The sequence below is a fragment of the Haliotis asinina genome, chromosome 14 (genome assembly GCF_037392515.1).
Source record: "Haliotis asinina isolate JCU_RB_2024 chromosome 14, JCU_Hal_asi_v2, whole genome shotgun sequence".
Lineage (NCBI taxonomy): Eukaryota > Metazoa > Mollusca > Gastropoda > Lepetellida > Haliotidae > Haliotis > Haliotis asinina.
The window spans coordinates 29,725,058-29,743,491 of record NC_090293.1 but is presented as its reverse complement, the minus strand read 5'-3'; the positions used below and the strand labels follow the sequence as shown (position 1 = coordinate 29,743,491).

The window sequence follows — 18,434 nt, the reverse complement described above, 5'->3', positions numbered from 1 at the left end:
TTAAACTATCAATTGCGCTTACGGACTGCGCAGCAGAGGTCACGAACCAGTCACGAATTCTGGGATATCATCCGGGTACTCACGGGAGAAAAACAATAACAAAAGTTTACACCAGTCCACGGAAAATGCTCCGCATCAGTGCCCCTTTAACAGTTTAATAGATCTCGATCATGTTTTTTTGAAAAACACCCTACCTATTGAATATTGAAATTAATGTATTATTAAAACCATATCAACGTATTTATATACATGATACTGTCATTTATTTGAACTTGTGCTCTTTAATGTCTGTGACAAAATAATCAGTGTCATGAAATCTTAATAATTTTTTTCATGCAGGATTTGAAGGTTGAGTGGCAAAACATCTGATTGCTTATGAGACTGGTAACAACGCCTGTGGCTCTTGCCATCTCATATTACCTGCCTTTGACTGCTATTCATTTTCATTGGACATATGGACTGGATATGCCACCAAATGACACTAAAAAAATAAATGAATATTAGGTCACCAGAATCAACAACAGACTCACTTGGTGTGCATAAGGACGCCCCGAAACACTATTGAAGGAAATGGGGTTTTTTTTGTAATGGTTGATTGATTGAAGAAAATTAATGAAATTCAAGTGCAGATAATTTTAATTATATAATAATAATTATGTTGAATTCCCACTGAATTCTTCTACTTTTTGTATCTACATTTATTGTGCAATACTTGTTATTTTAATATATAAATACTCTTGCGTAGACTCCATACACTTTAAAAAAGTAGGGAAACTTCATTTTTAATTTAGTTGCAAAAGTTGGGAGATATATCAGCATCAGTGTTGATATAATAATGAATGTTTGTAGAGTGCATCACCAGTGCCACTTCCTTTTGACTATAGTAGTTTGTACAGTCACCACTCATGACAGATGACTGGTGGATGATGTGAACTTTGCATGTGTATGGTTTCCTTTTTCAAACCTCCCAAAAAATGACTAACACTAACAATAGTGTGATGCAGGGTTATTGTCAAAATTAAAAATCTACAGGGATTTATCAACCTTCCTGTAAACCAAAAATAAATGAAGAACGCCTGTGCGTTGTGCATGTGCATCCCATGCTTTGGGTGTAGGGGTGGTGATAAGGAGAAATGGTGGTGCGTTCAGATGTCCGTCTTTGAAAAGTTTGTTAATGGTTATACTTCTTATCCAAATTGACAGTTCAAGTTCCCCTACTTTTTTTAAGAGTATAGGTAATGGAAAGCTTTTTATGTAATTATGTTTTGCCTTTCACTGGACATACAGGATTTTTGTACAATTTTTAAATATACTGTTGATTCAACTGATCTACATGTAGGGTAACACACTGATTCTGATATCTTAGTTGTGTTCTTTGCAGTCACTGCCACAGGAATGCTTTTGTATATTTTCTCCTGACCTTTTATATTCTGTAAACACTGTATATGTTTCGTTTTCTAACATATCATAAAACATAATTCCATACTTAAATGCGTTTTTAGTCAACGTTTCACCTTGTGATAAAAGCCACTTGTGTCATCCGAAATCTGGAGTCAACCCTTTCTTTCAAAGTACTGGCAGTTTTATCATGTTTGGTTTGTTGTTTGATGCAGCACTCGGCAATATTGCAGCTATATGGAGGAGGTCTGTAGATAAATGATTCTGGACCAGACAGTCCAGTGATCAACATCATAAGCATCTTGGGAAATGCAATTGGGATATGTGTTTACCAACAAGTGAGCCTGACAACCCAATGCTGCTTGTAATTATAAACTTCGCTTCCTTAGTTGGCTTGGGCAACAGCTCTCAACTCCAGGAAGTTGGTGGGCATCTTCATCAGTGACACCAAGGAGCTATTTGTGTGCCCAAGGGTAGAGGGTTTAGACTAACCATCCAACATCTTCATCTGACAAAGCTTCTTGACTGACTCTACTTGGAGGATGATTAGGTTTTTGTGTCCATAATTATAGCAATATATCTTATACTTTTAGACTTTGCTGAATAAGTCAAGAGTGCTAGTCATGCTTGCCTTCACACTGACACAACTGTGCATATGTGAGGCCAGGTGTCACATTATTTGCTGCCTGACATTCAATTACTTGAATATGGTTTATATTTACTTTCTGAAATGGCCTGTTCAGAAAACACTTGTGATGTCCCATCTGGTTAACAACAGGGATTGTCTGGTACATTGTGTGGATTTGATATTCGTTGGTAGCACATTGTGTATATTTTGGTTTTAGAGTGCTAGCTCATCCAGATAACATGTCACAGTTATGCATGAATACCCACTAGGACATGCCGAAGTCGACCAGTCCTTGTTGTACCCATTACCGAGACAACAGCTTCAAAGTAGTGAAATGTTTTCAGCTCAAAAACACTTGAATTCACTTTTACAGTGAAGTTGTTTAGTGAGAGATAACATTTTACACCCATTTACCAGTATTCCAATACTCTAGCAGTATCATAACTGGCGACAACAGAAATGGGCTTTACATAATGTACCCATGTGAAGAATCAAGCCCGTGCCTTAGGCTTTACACACTGGTCTATCCCAACCACCCCTTAAGCTGTTCAGACTCGGTTCACCCTAACCACTGTATCATGATTCCCTTGATCGATAAGGTAAACCCTATATGAATGGACTCCATAATTCACAAACAGCCTTCATAAAACTTGGATTTGCTCAGCCTGGCTTGGAAAACACAAGCGGGTAAGTTTCAGCAAAACAAAAATCTACATTCAATAAAATTTTATTCAATGAATACATGAGCAGCAATACCATTGCAGAGAAATACAATTTTCTTAAATGTATTTCTACACAATTTAACCGTTAAAACACAATAGACAATTACAGCAAAGAAATTCTAATAATTCAGTTGACATGAGTGTAATTTACCAGGTACAGTAACTTTTAACACTAACTGGTCCAGTTTGGTAATTCCAGCTTATTCTTCCAGGATTTCACATGTATTTTGAATCGTTGGGGTGAGATCCCCCTTTGGCCAAACACCCTAAAGATGTTAGTCAAACATTTCAATCCTTAAGGCAAGCTGTCAGGTACCGTTAACTTTAACCAACACAATTGACGCAAACCCTCTGAGTTTAGTGAAATCAATTACCACATGCCTGCACAGACAAGTAAACAAGCAAGTGTTGATAAGTTGGCAGAAGAGCACTAATGTCTTTTTGTGGATATTGGCTTTTGGATAATTAGATTTTCTCATTAGCCAAACTTAAAAGAGTTCAATCCTCTGTGCCATGCCAATTGATATGTTCAAATAGTGTACCTGGTAAAGTGCACTAATCTGTTCAGTCATTTTTTCATTGAGGCCTGGACACATAACAGCAGACAAATGATTCATTGAACAAAATGAAAGCATATACAGCTAACCTCAGAAAAAAACCCCAACCTTTTTGATTAATGAGCTAAGCCAAGTTACCAATTTTGATCTTGGATACAGGGTTTTTTTTAAAACAGAGATTTACTGTGATATACAGTCAAGAATATTTACAGAAAATGCCTTCAGAACTTAAATTTCACTGTTCATATCTGTTCTGTGTTTCTTCAGGAACATTTATAGTAGTTTAAAATGCTGAAACATTTAATTGATCTGAAACTAAAAGCTATTCACTAATTAAGTGAAATGTATACAGATGAAGGCTATTCTTACAAGAACAAATACTTTTTAATGTGTGTCTTATTGACATGATTAAAAAAAAGACATTCTTCCCAAGGATTACTGTGCAAGACAAAGAAAAATAGGCACATGTTGACAGTTTGTAAAAATGCCTAACACGAACAAAAGGGATATGTCATAAAAATACAAGTTCACACTAAAATACCAATCCGCATAACCCCGTTTTGCTTCTAGTGTAGTGTATGAACTTGGATTGAACTTTGCAACATTTCATTAAAACTATGGACTGAATGAATCTATAAAAATGGAAATACTTACAAAAAATGGACATTGTATTTTAATTATTTCTTGGTTACAATGTTTCTTGGGCACCATTTCACAAAGCTATTGTAGGGCATTTACTATCCTACGTCTATACTTTAACATATGACTTGCCACAGTTGTAGTGACGTGACTGCCTGGTGAAAAAAGGCCCTGAACTTGGAAAAACTGCGTAATGAATAGAAACACATGAATTATTGAGTTTTGTAGGTGCTTCTAGTATTATTCCAGCAATATCATGACTGGGAGGAATTGAACCACGGCCTTCAGCATGACAAGCAAATGCTCAGACCATCAGACTACCCTATTGTAACCAGAAAACATTAAAATGTAAGTCAACTTTATTAGTAGTGTGAAAAGGGTCTTGGTAGCCTCAGGCTTAGAAACACAAAGTACTGAGAAGATCATCACTGTCCGTGAATGCAGTGTGAACACATAGAAGTGATAAGTACACATCACTGCTTACAACAACCTATGGAGATAACAGATGTGACAAGGAGCTATCTCCACGCTGGTATCAACATTTAGGCCCCGATTTCCTGCAAAGAAACAAATCCAACCCATAAAAATTCAACAAAAAAACAGTGAGATATGTATCATGATAAATTCAAATTTGAAACAAGTTTCACAAGCTGATTTATCATTTTCTGCCAGCATTGTTAAATGATTTAAGTTTATAACCTCACCCCACAAAGTAAAGGCAAAATACCCATCACCTTTCAAATCTGATTTGCTTCATCAAAGGTAATATTTGAGCATATTAAAGCAACTTTGTGTATCTAACTTTCCTAATTTGGGCAAGGAAAACTGAAAAGGAAATGGACAGTCCTGAGGTATGATGATGTGAGCTGTTGTTTGCATGGAATTGTGCATACATTTTCCTTACATACTTAAATGGTTAAGGAGTTTCTCTTAAACATGCACTCACTTTGCAAAACAGGTAATTCTTCAGTATCAACAGTCAACAGCTTATCTGTAAGAGATAAAGAATGCATTAATGGTAAATGAGGTCTTGTACTCACAACATAAACCCAGTCACTTCTATTTCATTCATTGCATTATGTAACTGCACTCAATTTACAACTATCTACAATACATGATCTTCAAATACTTCAAAAAGTATACATAAAATCAACTCAAAAGTGACCGATACAAACATTAATGCTGTTAAGTACTATTTAATCACATTCTTAGCTTAATGGAGCAAGAATTTAATTCTTCAAACACATTCATGGCTGGAAAAGAAACATTTTGCTTTCTTTTTTCAAGAGCATATGGTCAACTCATTGGCTGAATAGTGCATGTTACCAAAATCCTGACAAGATCAGTTTATTCCACTCCCAAACAAGACAAGAATCTAAGCAACAAAGGGGGAAGAAGCACATTCAACACTGTCCACTAATGAAAGCTTCAATATGATCAGGTACTAACAACTTTTCACTTAACTAAACCCATGTCTGTCAACACAATAAGGTGTCACAAGCAAACTCAAAACCTTGACTGAACAACTTGACTCCCGTAAGTATCCATGTGTTAGAGATACATTTAGTGTCATTAAATGTTTTTCTAAAATATAATCAACTTGCACACTGAATGTGGATTAACTGCATCAAAAGTAGTACATGTCAGTTGAAACATTTTGTGAGACAATGTTGATGCTTCCACAAGCAGAGGGAACATCATGCTGATCACAAACAGGACTGCTACACAAATAATTATGGTTATCAACCCATGTATATATATATGTATATATGTATATGTATACAACCTACGAAAACACAGCTGCCACTGGTCTGTGAGAACCTTAATATTAACAGATGCTGATACAAATGTTACCCTCTCTTCTATATGAGCAAAACTGATTATTTCCCAAGTTGTCTTACTATTTGTTAAATATGAGAGCATAACTGAATGTTTACTACTGGAAATGAAAGATGACAGATAGACACAGACATTAAGGATGGTTGCTTTAAAAAGGCAGCCTAGGAAAAGTTGTTTAGGTGCATCATGTTAAGACAGGATGGCAGTAATGACACTGGCTGCTGTGCTTTTTCTATAATGAAGGAGGCGAGGTGTACGCTACCTCTAGTTGTTTTCCTCTCTCTCCTTGCTCAATTTTGAATGAGGGCTTCTGCTACGATCCCTACTCCTACCCCTAGATCGGGACAGACTCCTACCCCTAGACCTGGATCGGCTTCTACCCCTAGACCGACTGCGGCCCCGAGAGTGGGACCGTGAACTGAAAGATCATCCATAAAGAAATAAGCCAAAAGAGAACCAGGGTAAAAGAAGTGCGCACAATTAGAGATTGAAAAATGCCAACTCAGCTGATTTGTTTCAAAATTTAACTTCTTAGAAACTTAATGACATACTCAGATGTGGCTAAAGAACATTTGAATTTTTTACTTGAGTTCACTCGGTGGGTTTTGTAGCAATGCCTTCAAATAAAGATTTCTTTTAATTCTTTTGAGACATTTACTTTCTCCTCATGGCACACAGTAAATTAGATAGAGCATCTGGTTAATACACAAACACCACCAAAAACAATCTTCCAATCATCTGAAAGATCTTAACATGAGACTTTTGGAAAGCATATATTCTATGGCATTCTCATTTCATGCAGAAGGTACTGTACTCAACTACAACTCAAAATAAGCATACAACTGCATGAACTACCAAATATGTAGATTAGACACCATCTTACCTGCTGCGGCTACGGCGACGAGGTGAATTTGAATCACTACGACTTCGCCTACGTGGGGAGTATGATCTGCGACGTGGGGAAAAAGATCTGTAAGTTGACAAATAAATCTGTTATAAAGATGACGGATGATGATGCAGAAGAGCTGACTCAATGGCCGGCAGCAGCTATGACTCTTTCAACATGCAACTGCTGACAAATCAAGAACCAAGTTGTCAAGACCTGATTGGTTGGACAGTAAACAATCTCCAACAAGGCGGTTTTCAAAAAAAAAAAAAAATTTAAAAACTTTGCACTGGACATTATTTTAAATGTAAACTGAGTAATCTGACCTACACATGTACTACATCTAATATTCAGATCCTATTACATTTCCAATTTTATCAGTCCAAAATGAATGAAATGTCATAACTGATGGCAAGACAGTACAGTTTTAACATCCAAATGAGTCCTCTTGATAGTGCTACTATACCCATACCCTGCATGAAGAGGTTGGGACGAATCTGCGAAGGTTAGAAGTAGTAGTAGAAGTAGTAGTAGTAGTCCCTAACGCTGCTTTGTATGCATGTTGCAGAGGAAAAGTTGTAAGGCGTTGACAACTTCATTCTGTACATAAAGTTGATGGTTGCTTTGTTGGTTATAGACGATGTGTCGCTTTAGGGGGTTCATTGTAGATGGGACAGACTGAGAGCCCTAGTCTGGGACCTGGTACGAACGATGGGGGACTGGATTGATGTTGACGCTGACTGAAGAGGAGATTGGACGGCCTTGGACGATGTGACTGCCCACTTGCACTTTCCGCCAGCCCACTGACTAAAAATGTGTGAAGGGATGGATGGTAAACGTAGAGCGTGCGGGCGGGTAGGCCAGTGGGCACAAGTGAAGGCAGGTGTCGGGGCGGGCTGGCTGGCGAGCAGCTGGTGGTAGGAGTAGTTAGGGGGCTGATAATGCTACATGAGAACAGTCCGATGAATTTGGAGCAAGCAGCTCATGTGGCTGATGGCTGGTAGTAGTAGTAGTGGAGACCGGAGCCTGGAATTGGGTCAGTCAAAAAATCATCATGTGAATCGGTAATGGCCACACACCTGGTTACTAACACTATTTCTGCCAAAGCTATTACTACCTCACATCAAAAACATGTCTATTTAAAAAAAAAATTCATCAACTAGTCATATTAAGATAAGCCTAATATATTCAAAACTTTTCAATTTGAACTTCAATAATTTCAACAAGGTACATGACAAATGAACATCATATAAATCTGAAAACAGTGATTTTCTATTCTGTCCACAAAATACAAATGGCTCTCAATCTTTGGTCTTTTATTTAGTTTCTTTAACATAGTAATAAACAGATGTATTGAACAACTATGTTTGGTTGGTTGGGATTTTTTTGGTAAACACCACACTAAGCAGTATTCCAGCTACATGGTGGCAGTCTAAATATTGGGAGTTTGGACCATACAATCCAGTGACAAGCAGGATGAGCATCAACCAAAGCATTTGATACACAAATCAACAAGAATGACCATCTTCCTAAAACAAGCATGGGTTACTGAAGAAGTTTTAACCTGGCTCTTTACCATTCAGAAAAGCTAAGACTTGTATTAGGTGTATTACTCCTTTGAACCGATATTCCAATTATTTACTGGCATGTCAATGAAATGTCAGACGGAAGCCCAAAGAAATGCATTTCCATGACACTAACCATTTAGGAGAAACTCCCAAGCATTCATATGGTGCTGGAAAGCCTAGAAACAATCTGGAGAGGGGCACAAATATGCAGTGGTGTGAACTGCAGTCCCTGAGGTGACTTAGCCACCTGGGCCTAGATTTTCTATGCTCTCATAGCACCAAGATAGTTTTAAGTTAATCTTAATGTATGGCACTCAAGATTCAGCACTAAGAATGCTTCAGAAATCTAGGCCCTGGTCCCAAGCATGCATGTAGACACTGCACTCGTCTTACCATAGACCCACACCATGAACTTTGTTTCCAAAAGTATAAGAGTATAAACTAGGAGCACAAAAGATAAATTTGAGTTGGCATAACAGTGTTCACGAATAGCTCTGACTCGGACAAATCTGGCAGATTCGGCAGTGGTCAGATAGATATCACCATACTGCCAGCCCCAGCGTCTGACTGAATATTTCACAATGTCTTTGTATGCAGTTGTTATTTGCGGCATCTGAAATCTTATGTTTGTTATCATATAATGTTAATAATTTCAATGTCAATTTTAAGAAATGTTAAATCTGAAATGTTTTTTTAACTGTATTCTGTGGGTCCTGTGAATTTTCAGTGGGTCAGACAGATATCTGAAACTTACTGGACCCAATGTCCTGATACTTTGACACACCATCGTGAACACTGGCATAATGCAAACATAAGATTCAAATGGCAGTAAATGACTGAAATGAGAAAATATTTCTGCAGTTGTAAACAGTTAACAAATTAAAATATTAAAAAAACCAAATTTCTTATTTACATGAAATGCCAGACTAAGCACGAAACTGAAAGACCTGAAAAGTAGAAAAACTCAATCCACTGGGTTACAGCCTTATGTGTTAACAGTGACGATGGTAATCCCACCAATTTACAACGATTCATTTGAAAAGTAATGCCCTATTGTCAAAGCCTTCACTAAACAGTAGAACTTGCAGTAATTGAGTTCTGTAATTGAAACTTTGCACATTGGTGCAACATATATATAGGCAAAGGATGAAAATTTCAAGAAATGGCATTCTGAATTTTGATATTACACACAAGTTAAACGTACACAAGACTTCCAGACATGGTGATTTGTGATAACAAAATTGCAAAATGGTGTTACAATACATCTAAGCATCAAAACAACTGGAAAGACTTCAACGCAATTCCTAAACAACCTGCTTTGAAAATGTTGCCAAAGTGTTCCAATACATACAAAACAAGTAAATAAGTTACACATTGGTTTGTTTAAGAACAGGAATTTTCCCTGAAGTGCTGCCAAAACAATTTGTACACTAGGTTATACAAACAAGTTTTATTTGAAAATAAAGGTACATTAGTGAGATTAAAAACAATGACTAATACGGGTTTTAACATGTATGCCATGATTTTGATAAACTTAAAGTTTGGGGACAACACTAATCAACAAAGAAATAAAAACACATAGAAAGCACCCTCTCAAATTTTCCACTGTGATCCAAATACAACATTAAAATCATGACAACACAAGTTTAGAATGAATGTGAAAGATTTTTCATTGCTCAAAATAGACTACTTAGACTTTATTCAATCTTCCTACAATGAAAATAGAAATCTCACCGTGATCTGCCTCTCCTGGGTCTGTAGTCATCATAAGAAGAACCCTGGCGACCAACTGGTGGTCCTCGACTTCCCCAACGAGATTTTCCTGACGACATTTCAACATGCACACGACGACCATTCATTCTCCTGCAGAAATCAACTTATGATATTAGCAGCTATTCAATGTAAAAAGTGAGACGAGAGGCAATTTAATTTGTGAGAAAACTCAAGGTATTTTATTATAACAATGCGTCTACCTGTTGGTATGCATGTCAAATACGTTTAAAGAATGTGACCTGACCATGTTTCTTTAATTTTGTCTTACTTCTCTTTAGTGTTTTCAGCAAATGAAACAAGAGTCATCAGAAGATGACATATCCCCCCTTTCCCCAAATATTTGAAAGGACAAATCATCTGACAGTTATTTGACGTTTTCTTAGATTAAGTTAATCGTTTCCAAGGAAGTAATATAAATGCCATATATCTGTAAACTGCAAAAGGCACAACTTCAAGATCTGTCTCATATATTTGACAAGATCTGTTGAAAGGTATCAAATGGTTTTCAAGCTGTGCTCTGGAAATGAAGCCTATCCCCCCATATTGAGACTAAGGCAGAACTGTTTCCATGGAAACCAGGAAAAATAAAAATGCCAAAACATTGTAAATAGCAAAAGGCACCACTTTGTGGTCTGTCTTAAATATCTGTCAAGTTTTGCTGCAAGATATTGAATAGTTTTCGAGTTGTCCTCTGCAAACGAACCCCATCCCTCCATTTTGAGACTAAGTCAGTATCGTTTCCATGGAAACTGGGAAAAAGATAAAACACAAAAATCTGTAAATAGCAAAAGGCACCACTTTATGGTCTCCACTACATATCTGAAAGATGTTTAGAAATTTTCAAGTTGTGCTTCAGAAACGAAGCCGATCCCTCCATTTTGAGACTAAGTCCAAAACGTTTCCATGGAAACCCAGAAAATTATAGTAGTAGTAAGGTGAGTAAGTTTAGTTTTACGCCGCACTCAGCAATATTACAGCTATATGGCGGCGGTCTGTAAATAATCGAGTCTGGACCAGACAATCCAGTGATCAACAACATGAGCATCGATCTGCGCAATTGGGAACCGATGACATGTGTCAACCAAGTCAGCTAGTCTGACCACCCGATCCCGTTAGTCGCCTCTTACAACAAGCTGAGTCACCTTTTATGGCAAGCATGGGTTGCTGAAGGCCTATTCTACCCCGGGACCTTCACGGGTCCCAGAAAAATTATAGATCACAAAAACCTGTAAATAGCAAAAGGCACCATTTTAGCTTTTGATTGGTATATCTACCAAAGGAAGCCCATACCGCCATTTTGAGACAGTCTGAAACAATTGCATTGAAACCGAGAAAATAATATATCACAAAAACATGTAAGTACCAAAAGGCACCACTTTAGGTTCTGACTGATGTATGTAACAAGTTTTGCAGAAAAATATTGAACTTTTTTTTAGTTTTGCTCCGGAAATGAAGCCCATCCCTCCATTTTGAGACGAAGTCCAAAACGCTTCCATTGAAACTGGAAAAATAATAAATCACAAAAACCTTTAAATACCAAAAGGCACCACAATGGGGTCTGCCACACATTTCTACCAAGTTTTGCAGAAAAATACTGAACAGTTTTTGAGTTTTGCTCCGGAAACCATCCTTCCATTTTGTGTCTAAGTCCAAAACATTTCCATGGAAAAGGAGTAAATAATAAATCACAAAACCTGTAAAGAGCAAAAGGCACCACTCTGGGATCTGCAACACATATCTACCAACTTTGGCTGAGAGATATCACAAAGTTTATGGGATGTGTTCCGGAAATGAAACACCTCTCACTTTTGAGACTCAGTCTGAAACGTTTCCATGGAAACTGAGAAAATGATGAATCACAAAAACCTATACATAGCGAAAGGCACCACTTTAGGTTCTGATTGATATATCTACCAAGTTCTGCAGAAAAATATTTAAAAAAATGACCATGTCATTCTACATTCCCTGGGTCTCCTTTCATGAAGCAGACTTTACTAAGGTTAACCTGAAGTCCCATTCCTTAACATTGCACTATGGTTACCTTAGTGACTTACGATCACCGTAGTGTTTCGTGAAAGGAGGCCCTGCTTTCATATCACAAATAAGTTACCAGAGTTACAATAAGTATCATTGTTTTGTACAATCTGAGACAGATGGCAGACATTTTGATAGTTATAATGTATCTCGTTTTTACTTCAGATAGTGTATCTTTGGACTGTTTCAATAAACTAAACCCTCTAAGAACCAAAAACTTGAAAAAAATTAAAGAAAATCATAAGCTCCTAAAACGTTCATCACAAGTAGTAATCATCTGTGACTAGTGGCATTAGGGCATTCACTGGACTATAACTTACGCTCCATCAAGAGCTCTTGTGGCATCTTCAGCATCACGGGGGTCTTCGAATTCAACAAATGCAAAACCTGGAGGCTTCCTGGCTACCCAAACATTACGCAAAGGTCCGTATTTACTGAACTTCTCTTCAAGTTCTTGTTTGGCTGCACCATATCCAAGATCTCCGACATACACTTTGCAATCTAGTCGCCAGTCCCTTGTTGAATTGCGTGCCATTGTGCTGTTATTTCTAAAACCAAATACAAATACATACTCATATACTTGTTAAGATAGTCATCTTACAGCATATTTTTCAAACTACACAGCATTTATCACTATGGAAAGGCACTCATTCTATATAATTTCTAAAGTCAGAACTTGAGATTTTTCACAAATTATACAAAGTTGACATGGTATATCTTAGCCAGAATCTGCAGTTACTGACCTGACTGGTTTATATATATATAGTGAATTTTCATGGGATCATTTTGTAAATTTATCACTCTCTCCGACTATATAATATATAATAAGATATAAGATATAATAGAAGTTGACATAATGCAAACTTATGGCCTCATAAAAACATTCATATCTGCAGCTTAATGATGAAACCTGTGTCTTCAGACTAGAGAACTATTTTGTGGGCTAGTAACTTTTCAGGCATAGCTAGCCTGATTGGTAATCGAAATTTGGAAACTATTTCAAGTTTCCACACTGACTGCAACCATGTAAAACATTGAGAATTTCTACTTTTCTCACATTTGTCGTTTTTCCATAATATCACCACGGTCCATGTCAGATGTGTCTTGCAAAGTAGAAGTATGCAGTAAAATGTGAAAGCACATTACCATGTGTGCTTGAAAGGTTTACATACGCAAGAACAATTAAAACAAATGTTTGCCACTAACAAGGCAATGTCCCCTCCTTCTAAAGAAGAATGAAATATTTATAACATATTCACTACTTTTACTTTTTGCTCACGCACAAGATGCGTGAAAAGACTGGTGTCTGGATAACCACACAATGCAGGCTGTCAATAAATTGAGGATATTGGTTGCGATGTTTCATGGAATACTACGTTAACATACTGGTATGTTCGAAATGTGGACAAAGTTTTGGGGTGTTGAAAATAAGTTCAAAAGTAACCAAAATCACCTGTTGTATGCATAATCTCCCAATGTAGGGTATCACCAAATTTGAAGACATTCGGTAGAACAGTTCATGAGATATTGCATTTACAAGAGTTTGAAGAGTGGTCAAAGAATCGCAATGACGAGAATGGAATTATGTACTAGCACTGCAGTAGTGCAAGTCATACTAGTTTGCAATGGCTGCAAATGGTTCTCTGGATGATAACTATTAGTCTATTACACATTAAATTTGAGTGTCACATCAGATCACTAGTAATTGTGACAAATTAACAGTTCCGTATCACTGAAATACAATTGTGAATAATTATTTGTATTTGTTACCCAATATTCATGATACATATATTCACCACAGTGTTCTCGTTGCAGCCCTTGATAATACCTATTAGTTTTGACAACATAACTTGTAGGACATGAATTTGCTATGACAGAATCACTTGGAGAATCTTCAATGGTATTTTCAGAAGTATCACTACCACATTTGTAAAACTGTGAACACTGCATTCGGAATGAATCAGTTGTAATTTTCAGGACATTTACTTTCAATAAATGAAACAGCTGGTCTTTCCAGCATTGATAACCATCTGTAAAGCAAATAAATTAAACAGCACTAGTTCTTGTCAAATCAGTTTAGCAATTCATTCCGATTTAACAATCATGTTGGGTATTTTGGTGTGCTAATATTGCTATGAATATATATCTATCGGGATGGTCACATGACTCCTAACAAACTAAGCAGATGAAACATTAATAGCATTTAAGGTGAAAATATTTGGGAATTTTACATACAGTCGAACCCCATTGTCTCGAACTCGGTTGAGACGAATTCTCGGATGTGTCAAACTGACATCTCGGTCCCTGCCGATTTCCTTGTATTTATCATTATTTTTACCCTGATGTGTCGAACTAGATGTGTCGAATTTCCGGTTGTGACGAACTCATTTTAGGGTCCCCAAAGGCTCTAACAAGTACAAATTTACCCTTTTGTCTCGAACTGTCAAAGCTGGTTGTTGCAACTGAAAACTTCAGTCGCGCAATTGGAAGTCATCCTCATAAACGTGCTACCTAAAGATCAAAAGTAACGATTAACGGACTCAACAATCAAGTGACATGTTTAACTACGCATCTATACACACATTTTCAGCACACTTACCAACTGAATTTACTCAAACAATTAACCATAATTAAGTTGTTACCAGGGACACGTTGATCACGGACTGACGGGATATCTCTAAACAAACAATGGCGCATGTTGTTGTCATGTGACAGTCTATGTTAGCGGTCATGTGATTTCCTTGAAAATACAAAATGAGAAGCGAGGAAAATGGAGTTGGATTATCTTAATTGATGTTTTGTTTTTGGTTTAGTATTTAAGGTGTAGGATCAATTTTTTTAACCAGTACGGTTAGTAACATGGCAGGGCAATTCAGCGAAGGACCCGATCAGCCCGGGGGGATAACTGGATCGCATGTTACACCTAAAAAGCGAAAATTATCTGTTACGACAATAGAGACAAAATACGAGGCTGTCATAGATAAATTCCCCACATGTACACGTATGTACACTCCGATTCCGTTTGTATGAACTATACAACTTTTTATACTGACTGAAAATGAATTAGTGCTGTCAACTAAATGGGATCGCTTGTGAGTTTGTTAAATTATTCTTGTTCTTATCTTTTTGTATGCATATTTATTTGCCATGACGAATAAAGTGATTGAATTGATTTACATTTGTATATGTTGTAATTTAAAGATCAATACTGCCGTAAACGTTTATTGCAAAGATATATTGTTCGTATGTGTATCCTACTGCAAAATAACGATGTGTTAAGCAACGTGGTCCTGTTGGTTCTTGGTCCGAACACTCGGATAGGTCGAACTTTCCCCTTGGACCCAACGAGTTCGACACAACGGGGTTTGACTGTATTTCATTACGAGATAGATATTACATTAATGATCCCCAAGTTGTCACTTCAGCATGGCATTGCATATTGATGTCACACAGAGAGGGCATCGGATTGCTGACATTTTGGCTGTTTCTCATGGATACATTTTCTCGCATTCATGCACTATTAACTGAAATCTCAATGGTGGAGTGAAAACATGACAGACCCTCGGAAAGGTAAGAGAGACATCTGAAAAGACGCATGGACAGCGGTCCAAATTGGTAAGAGTTGCGCCCATATCCTCAACGCTATCAAAACACAAAATTACAAACTGACATGCATGCCTCACCCTAAATATACATTCAGTAGGGGCCATTCCGTAAAATAGAACAGGTTTAAAAATCAATCAGTGTTCTTATTTCAGTGTTGGAATATTACTACGGGGAAGGACTCCCTTTTACAATGTAAACAGTGTATGCTTCGGCAGGAACACGACGTTTGGCTACCTGAACTAACAGAGGGGTTAAGGCGGAACTCTTTCCTCCAAATCTTCGGAATTCCTTGGTTTGATGTTGAAAGGGAAATAAAAACTACCCTATTTTGGCATAATTAGCTGACAATTAGAAGTAATAGAACTAGTCCCTGCCCATTAGGGTATTTGGCCTAATTACCACATTTGACTAGACCAGGAAATGTTATCGTATGTTTTCTTTACTTGTCGTAAGAAGGTTTTATATGAATATCTCCGTCACTCCGCCTACTTCACTGCACGAGCAGTATTATTTGGTAAAAGTAGTCCTGCATCGCATTTTGAAGGCTTCAATGTCTCCAAAGCCAGAGAATCAAAGATGGCCGTGACCCGACGAAACTGTAACTCGGGCTCACCACATGTTAGCCTTCCATGCACTGGTCATGCTCTTTATCGTTGCGAAAACGCAACATTTTCGTAACCCTAGTAAGCACATACTGCTTCTACCTATCTTTATATCGTGAAAATTAATGAACGCAATACTAAACAACTAAACGTTCAAACAAACACCCACCAAACCTTGTCTTCGTCTTTTGGCCTAATGAACGTAACGCCGCAGAATAGCATTCATTTGATTTTGATTGGTCGATTTTCGTTGATAGCTCCTTACAGGCGCAACGATAACAAACCCTGCGCTGAGTATGAAATGAAACAGTTTATCGATGTGATTTACGATCCATATTCAAACAATTATTGTTGTAAATTCTTCATATACGCTGATTTCCGGGAAAGGGGATTGAAGGAGTTCGATCTGACATGGTTCGCATTTACAACGTCGTGAGACGTGATATAAATGCATAAAGTATACAATTCACGTTATGTTATGTTCAAAATACATCTTCATCAACAGACTTGAATCTTGTTGAGAAAGTTGTGTGGGTAAGGAGGCGGGGGTGTGGCTCGGGGTAGGGTACTGGACTGGGGGTGTGGTCGGGGTTGGGGTGGTGGTGCACTAAACACTTTCACCCGTTTTCACCAGAGGTTCAATGGTTATTTGATAGATAAACTTCCAGAGCAATGTGTGTGTGTGTGTGTGTGTGTGTGTGTGTGTGTGTGTGTGTGTGTGTGTGTGTGTGTGTGTGTGTGTGTGTGTGTGTGTGTGTGTGTGTGTGTGTGTGTGTGTGTGTGTGTGTGTGTGTGTGTGTGTGTGTGTGTGTGTGTGTGTGTGTGTGTGTGTGTGTGTGTGTGTGTGTGTGTGTGTGTGTGTGTGTGTGTGTGTGTGTGTGTGTGTGTGTACGTTAACATAATATGGCAGGGGCAGGGAAGTTATTGATTTTGTAAATGTCAAGCAAAATGTAAATGATTATAATCCAGAAATAGGGACAGGGGAGTTGTATTTTATATGAGTGCAAACACATTAAGGTTACGAATGTGTATAGTGGCAATAATTAACCCTCTATGGAATTCTCTATACGCACTATATTGGATAGGTCTATATGAGTCTGTTAATACCCGTCGCATGTGCCTCCATATTGATTACACGTCATAAATTGTCAATGCATGCAACCTGTTGACCTCACCCTCAGCTGTTACGAAATGTAATATCGATAAATAGTAAAGCTGACACATACATCAGAAGTTCTTAACTTGCTTTTACCTTACGCCGATATCAACTTTGTAAAATATTTTGTAATTGGGTAAATTATAGGGTCGCGTATTGGCAAATAAATTGCATTGCAATATATTGCGATTCAGGCACTCGTATTGTGATATATTGCGAACTTAAGTGTTTGACAGTGAGTGGCACTAATTGTGCATGTCAATCCTATACAATTTATAGTATTACATACAGTACATGGGCGGATCCAGCAAGGGGTGTGGGTGTGTATACAGGGGTGGGGTGTGTCGGGGGGTTCGAACATCCACCCTACTTTCAACCCCCGTTTTGAAAATCACTTATGATCACACTGAAGATTTTTTGGGCGGAGCCAAGGGGAGGTTCAGAGGTTCAGAGGGTTGGACAGCATTCCTGGGTCCTCCGCCCAGGCACACTAGGCATACTATGCCGCTTTGTCATTGAAAAAACGAAATATGTTCCTTACTCAATATACAATTTCTTAAAAAAATAATTATTGCAATTGCGTATTGCGATATACCGGTCACCATGAAGTCCTAGTAAGTTTTATAGATTGTGACGAGAAAACACTTTTCATATATTTATTAGTTCAAAATGTCTATTATTTCAGTATTGAAGTTCATCTACTTATTTCACCGGGACACCATTTTCTGCTTCGTGAACAGAGGCAGTTTTGAACAAACTGTATTCCTTGAAATACGTAATATATGCGTAATGTGCGCACACTGATGTTTTCATCTTCCTCTGTTTTGCCAAGCCACAGGTGTCATTCACGAATACCAATACACATAGCGTATTAATTGACGGTACTTATTGACTATGTTATTGACTGGTTAAGCATTTCAATTATTCACTGCCCGGTGACGCATGTTTGACGAAGGCCTCACATAGCATTTGTTGCACATGGCTTGTATAGTGAAAAGGTGGTTGAAGCGTAAGCAGTCATGAACG

The 18,434-nt window shown here is 37.7% G+C and overlaps 1 protein-coding gene across 1 annotated transcript; it reads right to left on the bottom strand.

The window, feature by feature from the left end:
• Window positions 1-2,737: 2,737 nt before the first annotated feature.
• LOC137261461 (serine/arginine-rich splicing factor 3-like) lies at window positions 2,738-16,538 on the bottom strand. Its single transcript, XM_067799212.1, has 7 exons — window positions 16,422-16,538; window positions 12,365-12,592; window positions 9,972-10,100; window positions 6,667-6,753; window positions 6,046-6,201; window positions 4,891-4,935; window positions 2,738-4,501 (listed from the first exon to the last, which is right to left on the bottom strand). Exons 2-5 carry the CDS (start codon window positions 12,577-12,579, stop codon window positions 6,048-6,050), a joined length of 585 nt encoding a protein of 194 aa, XP_067655313.1. The 5' UTR covers window positions 12,580-12,592; window positions 16,422-16,538; the 3' UTR covers window positions 2,738-4,501; window positions 4,891-4,935; window positions 6,046-6,047.
• Window positions 16,539-18,434: the final 1,896 nt, after the last annotated feature.

Excerpts from the sequence above, each read along its gene's own strand:
- LOC137261461 (XM_067799212.1), bottom strand. The coding sequence starts at position 12,579 with ATGGCACGCAATTCAACAAGGGACTGGCGACTAGATTGCAAAGTGTAT. Across the intron at positions 10,101-12,364 it reads ACAAGAGCTCTTGATGGAGC|GAGAATGAATGGTCGTCGTG; the intron begins GTAAGTTATAGT and ends TGATTTCTGCAG. Across the intron at positions 6,754-9,971 it reads CCCAGGAGAGGCAGATCACG|ATCTTTTTCCCCACGTCGCA; the intron begins GTGAGATTTCTA and ends GTCAACTTACAG.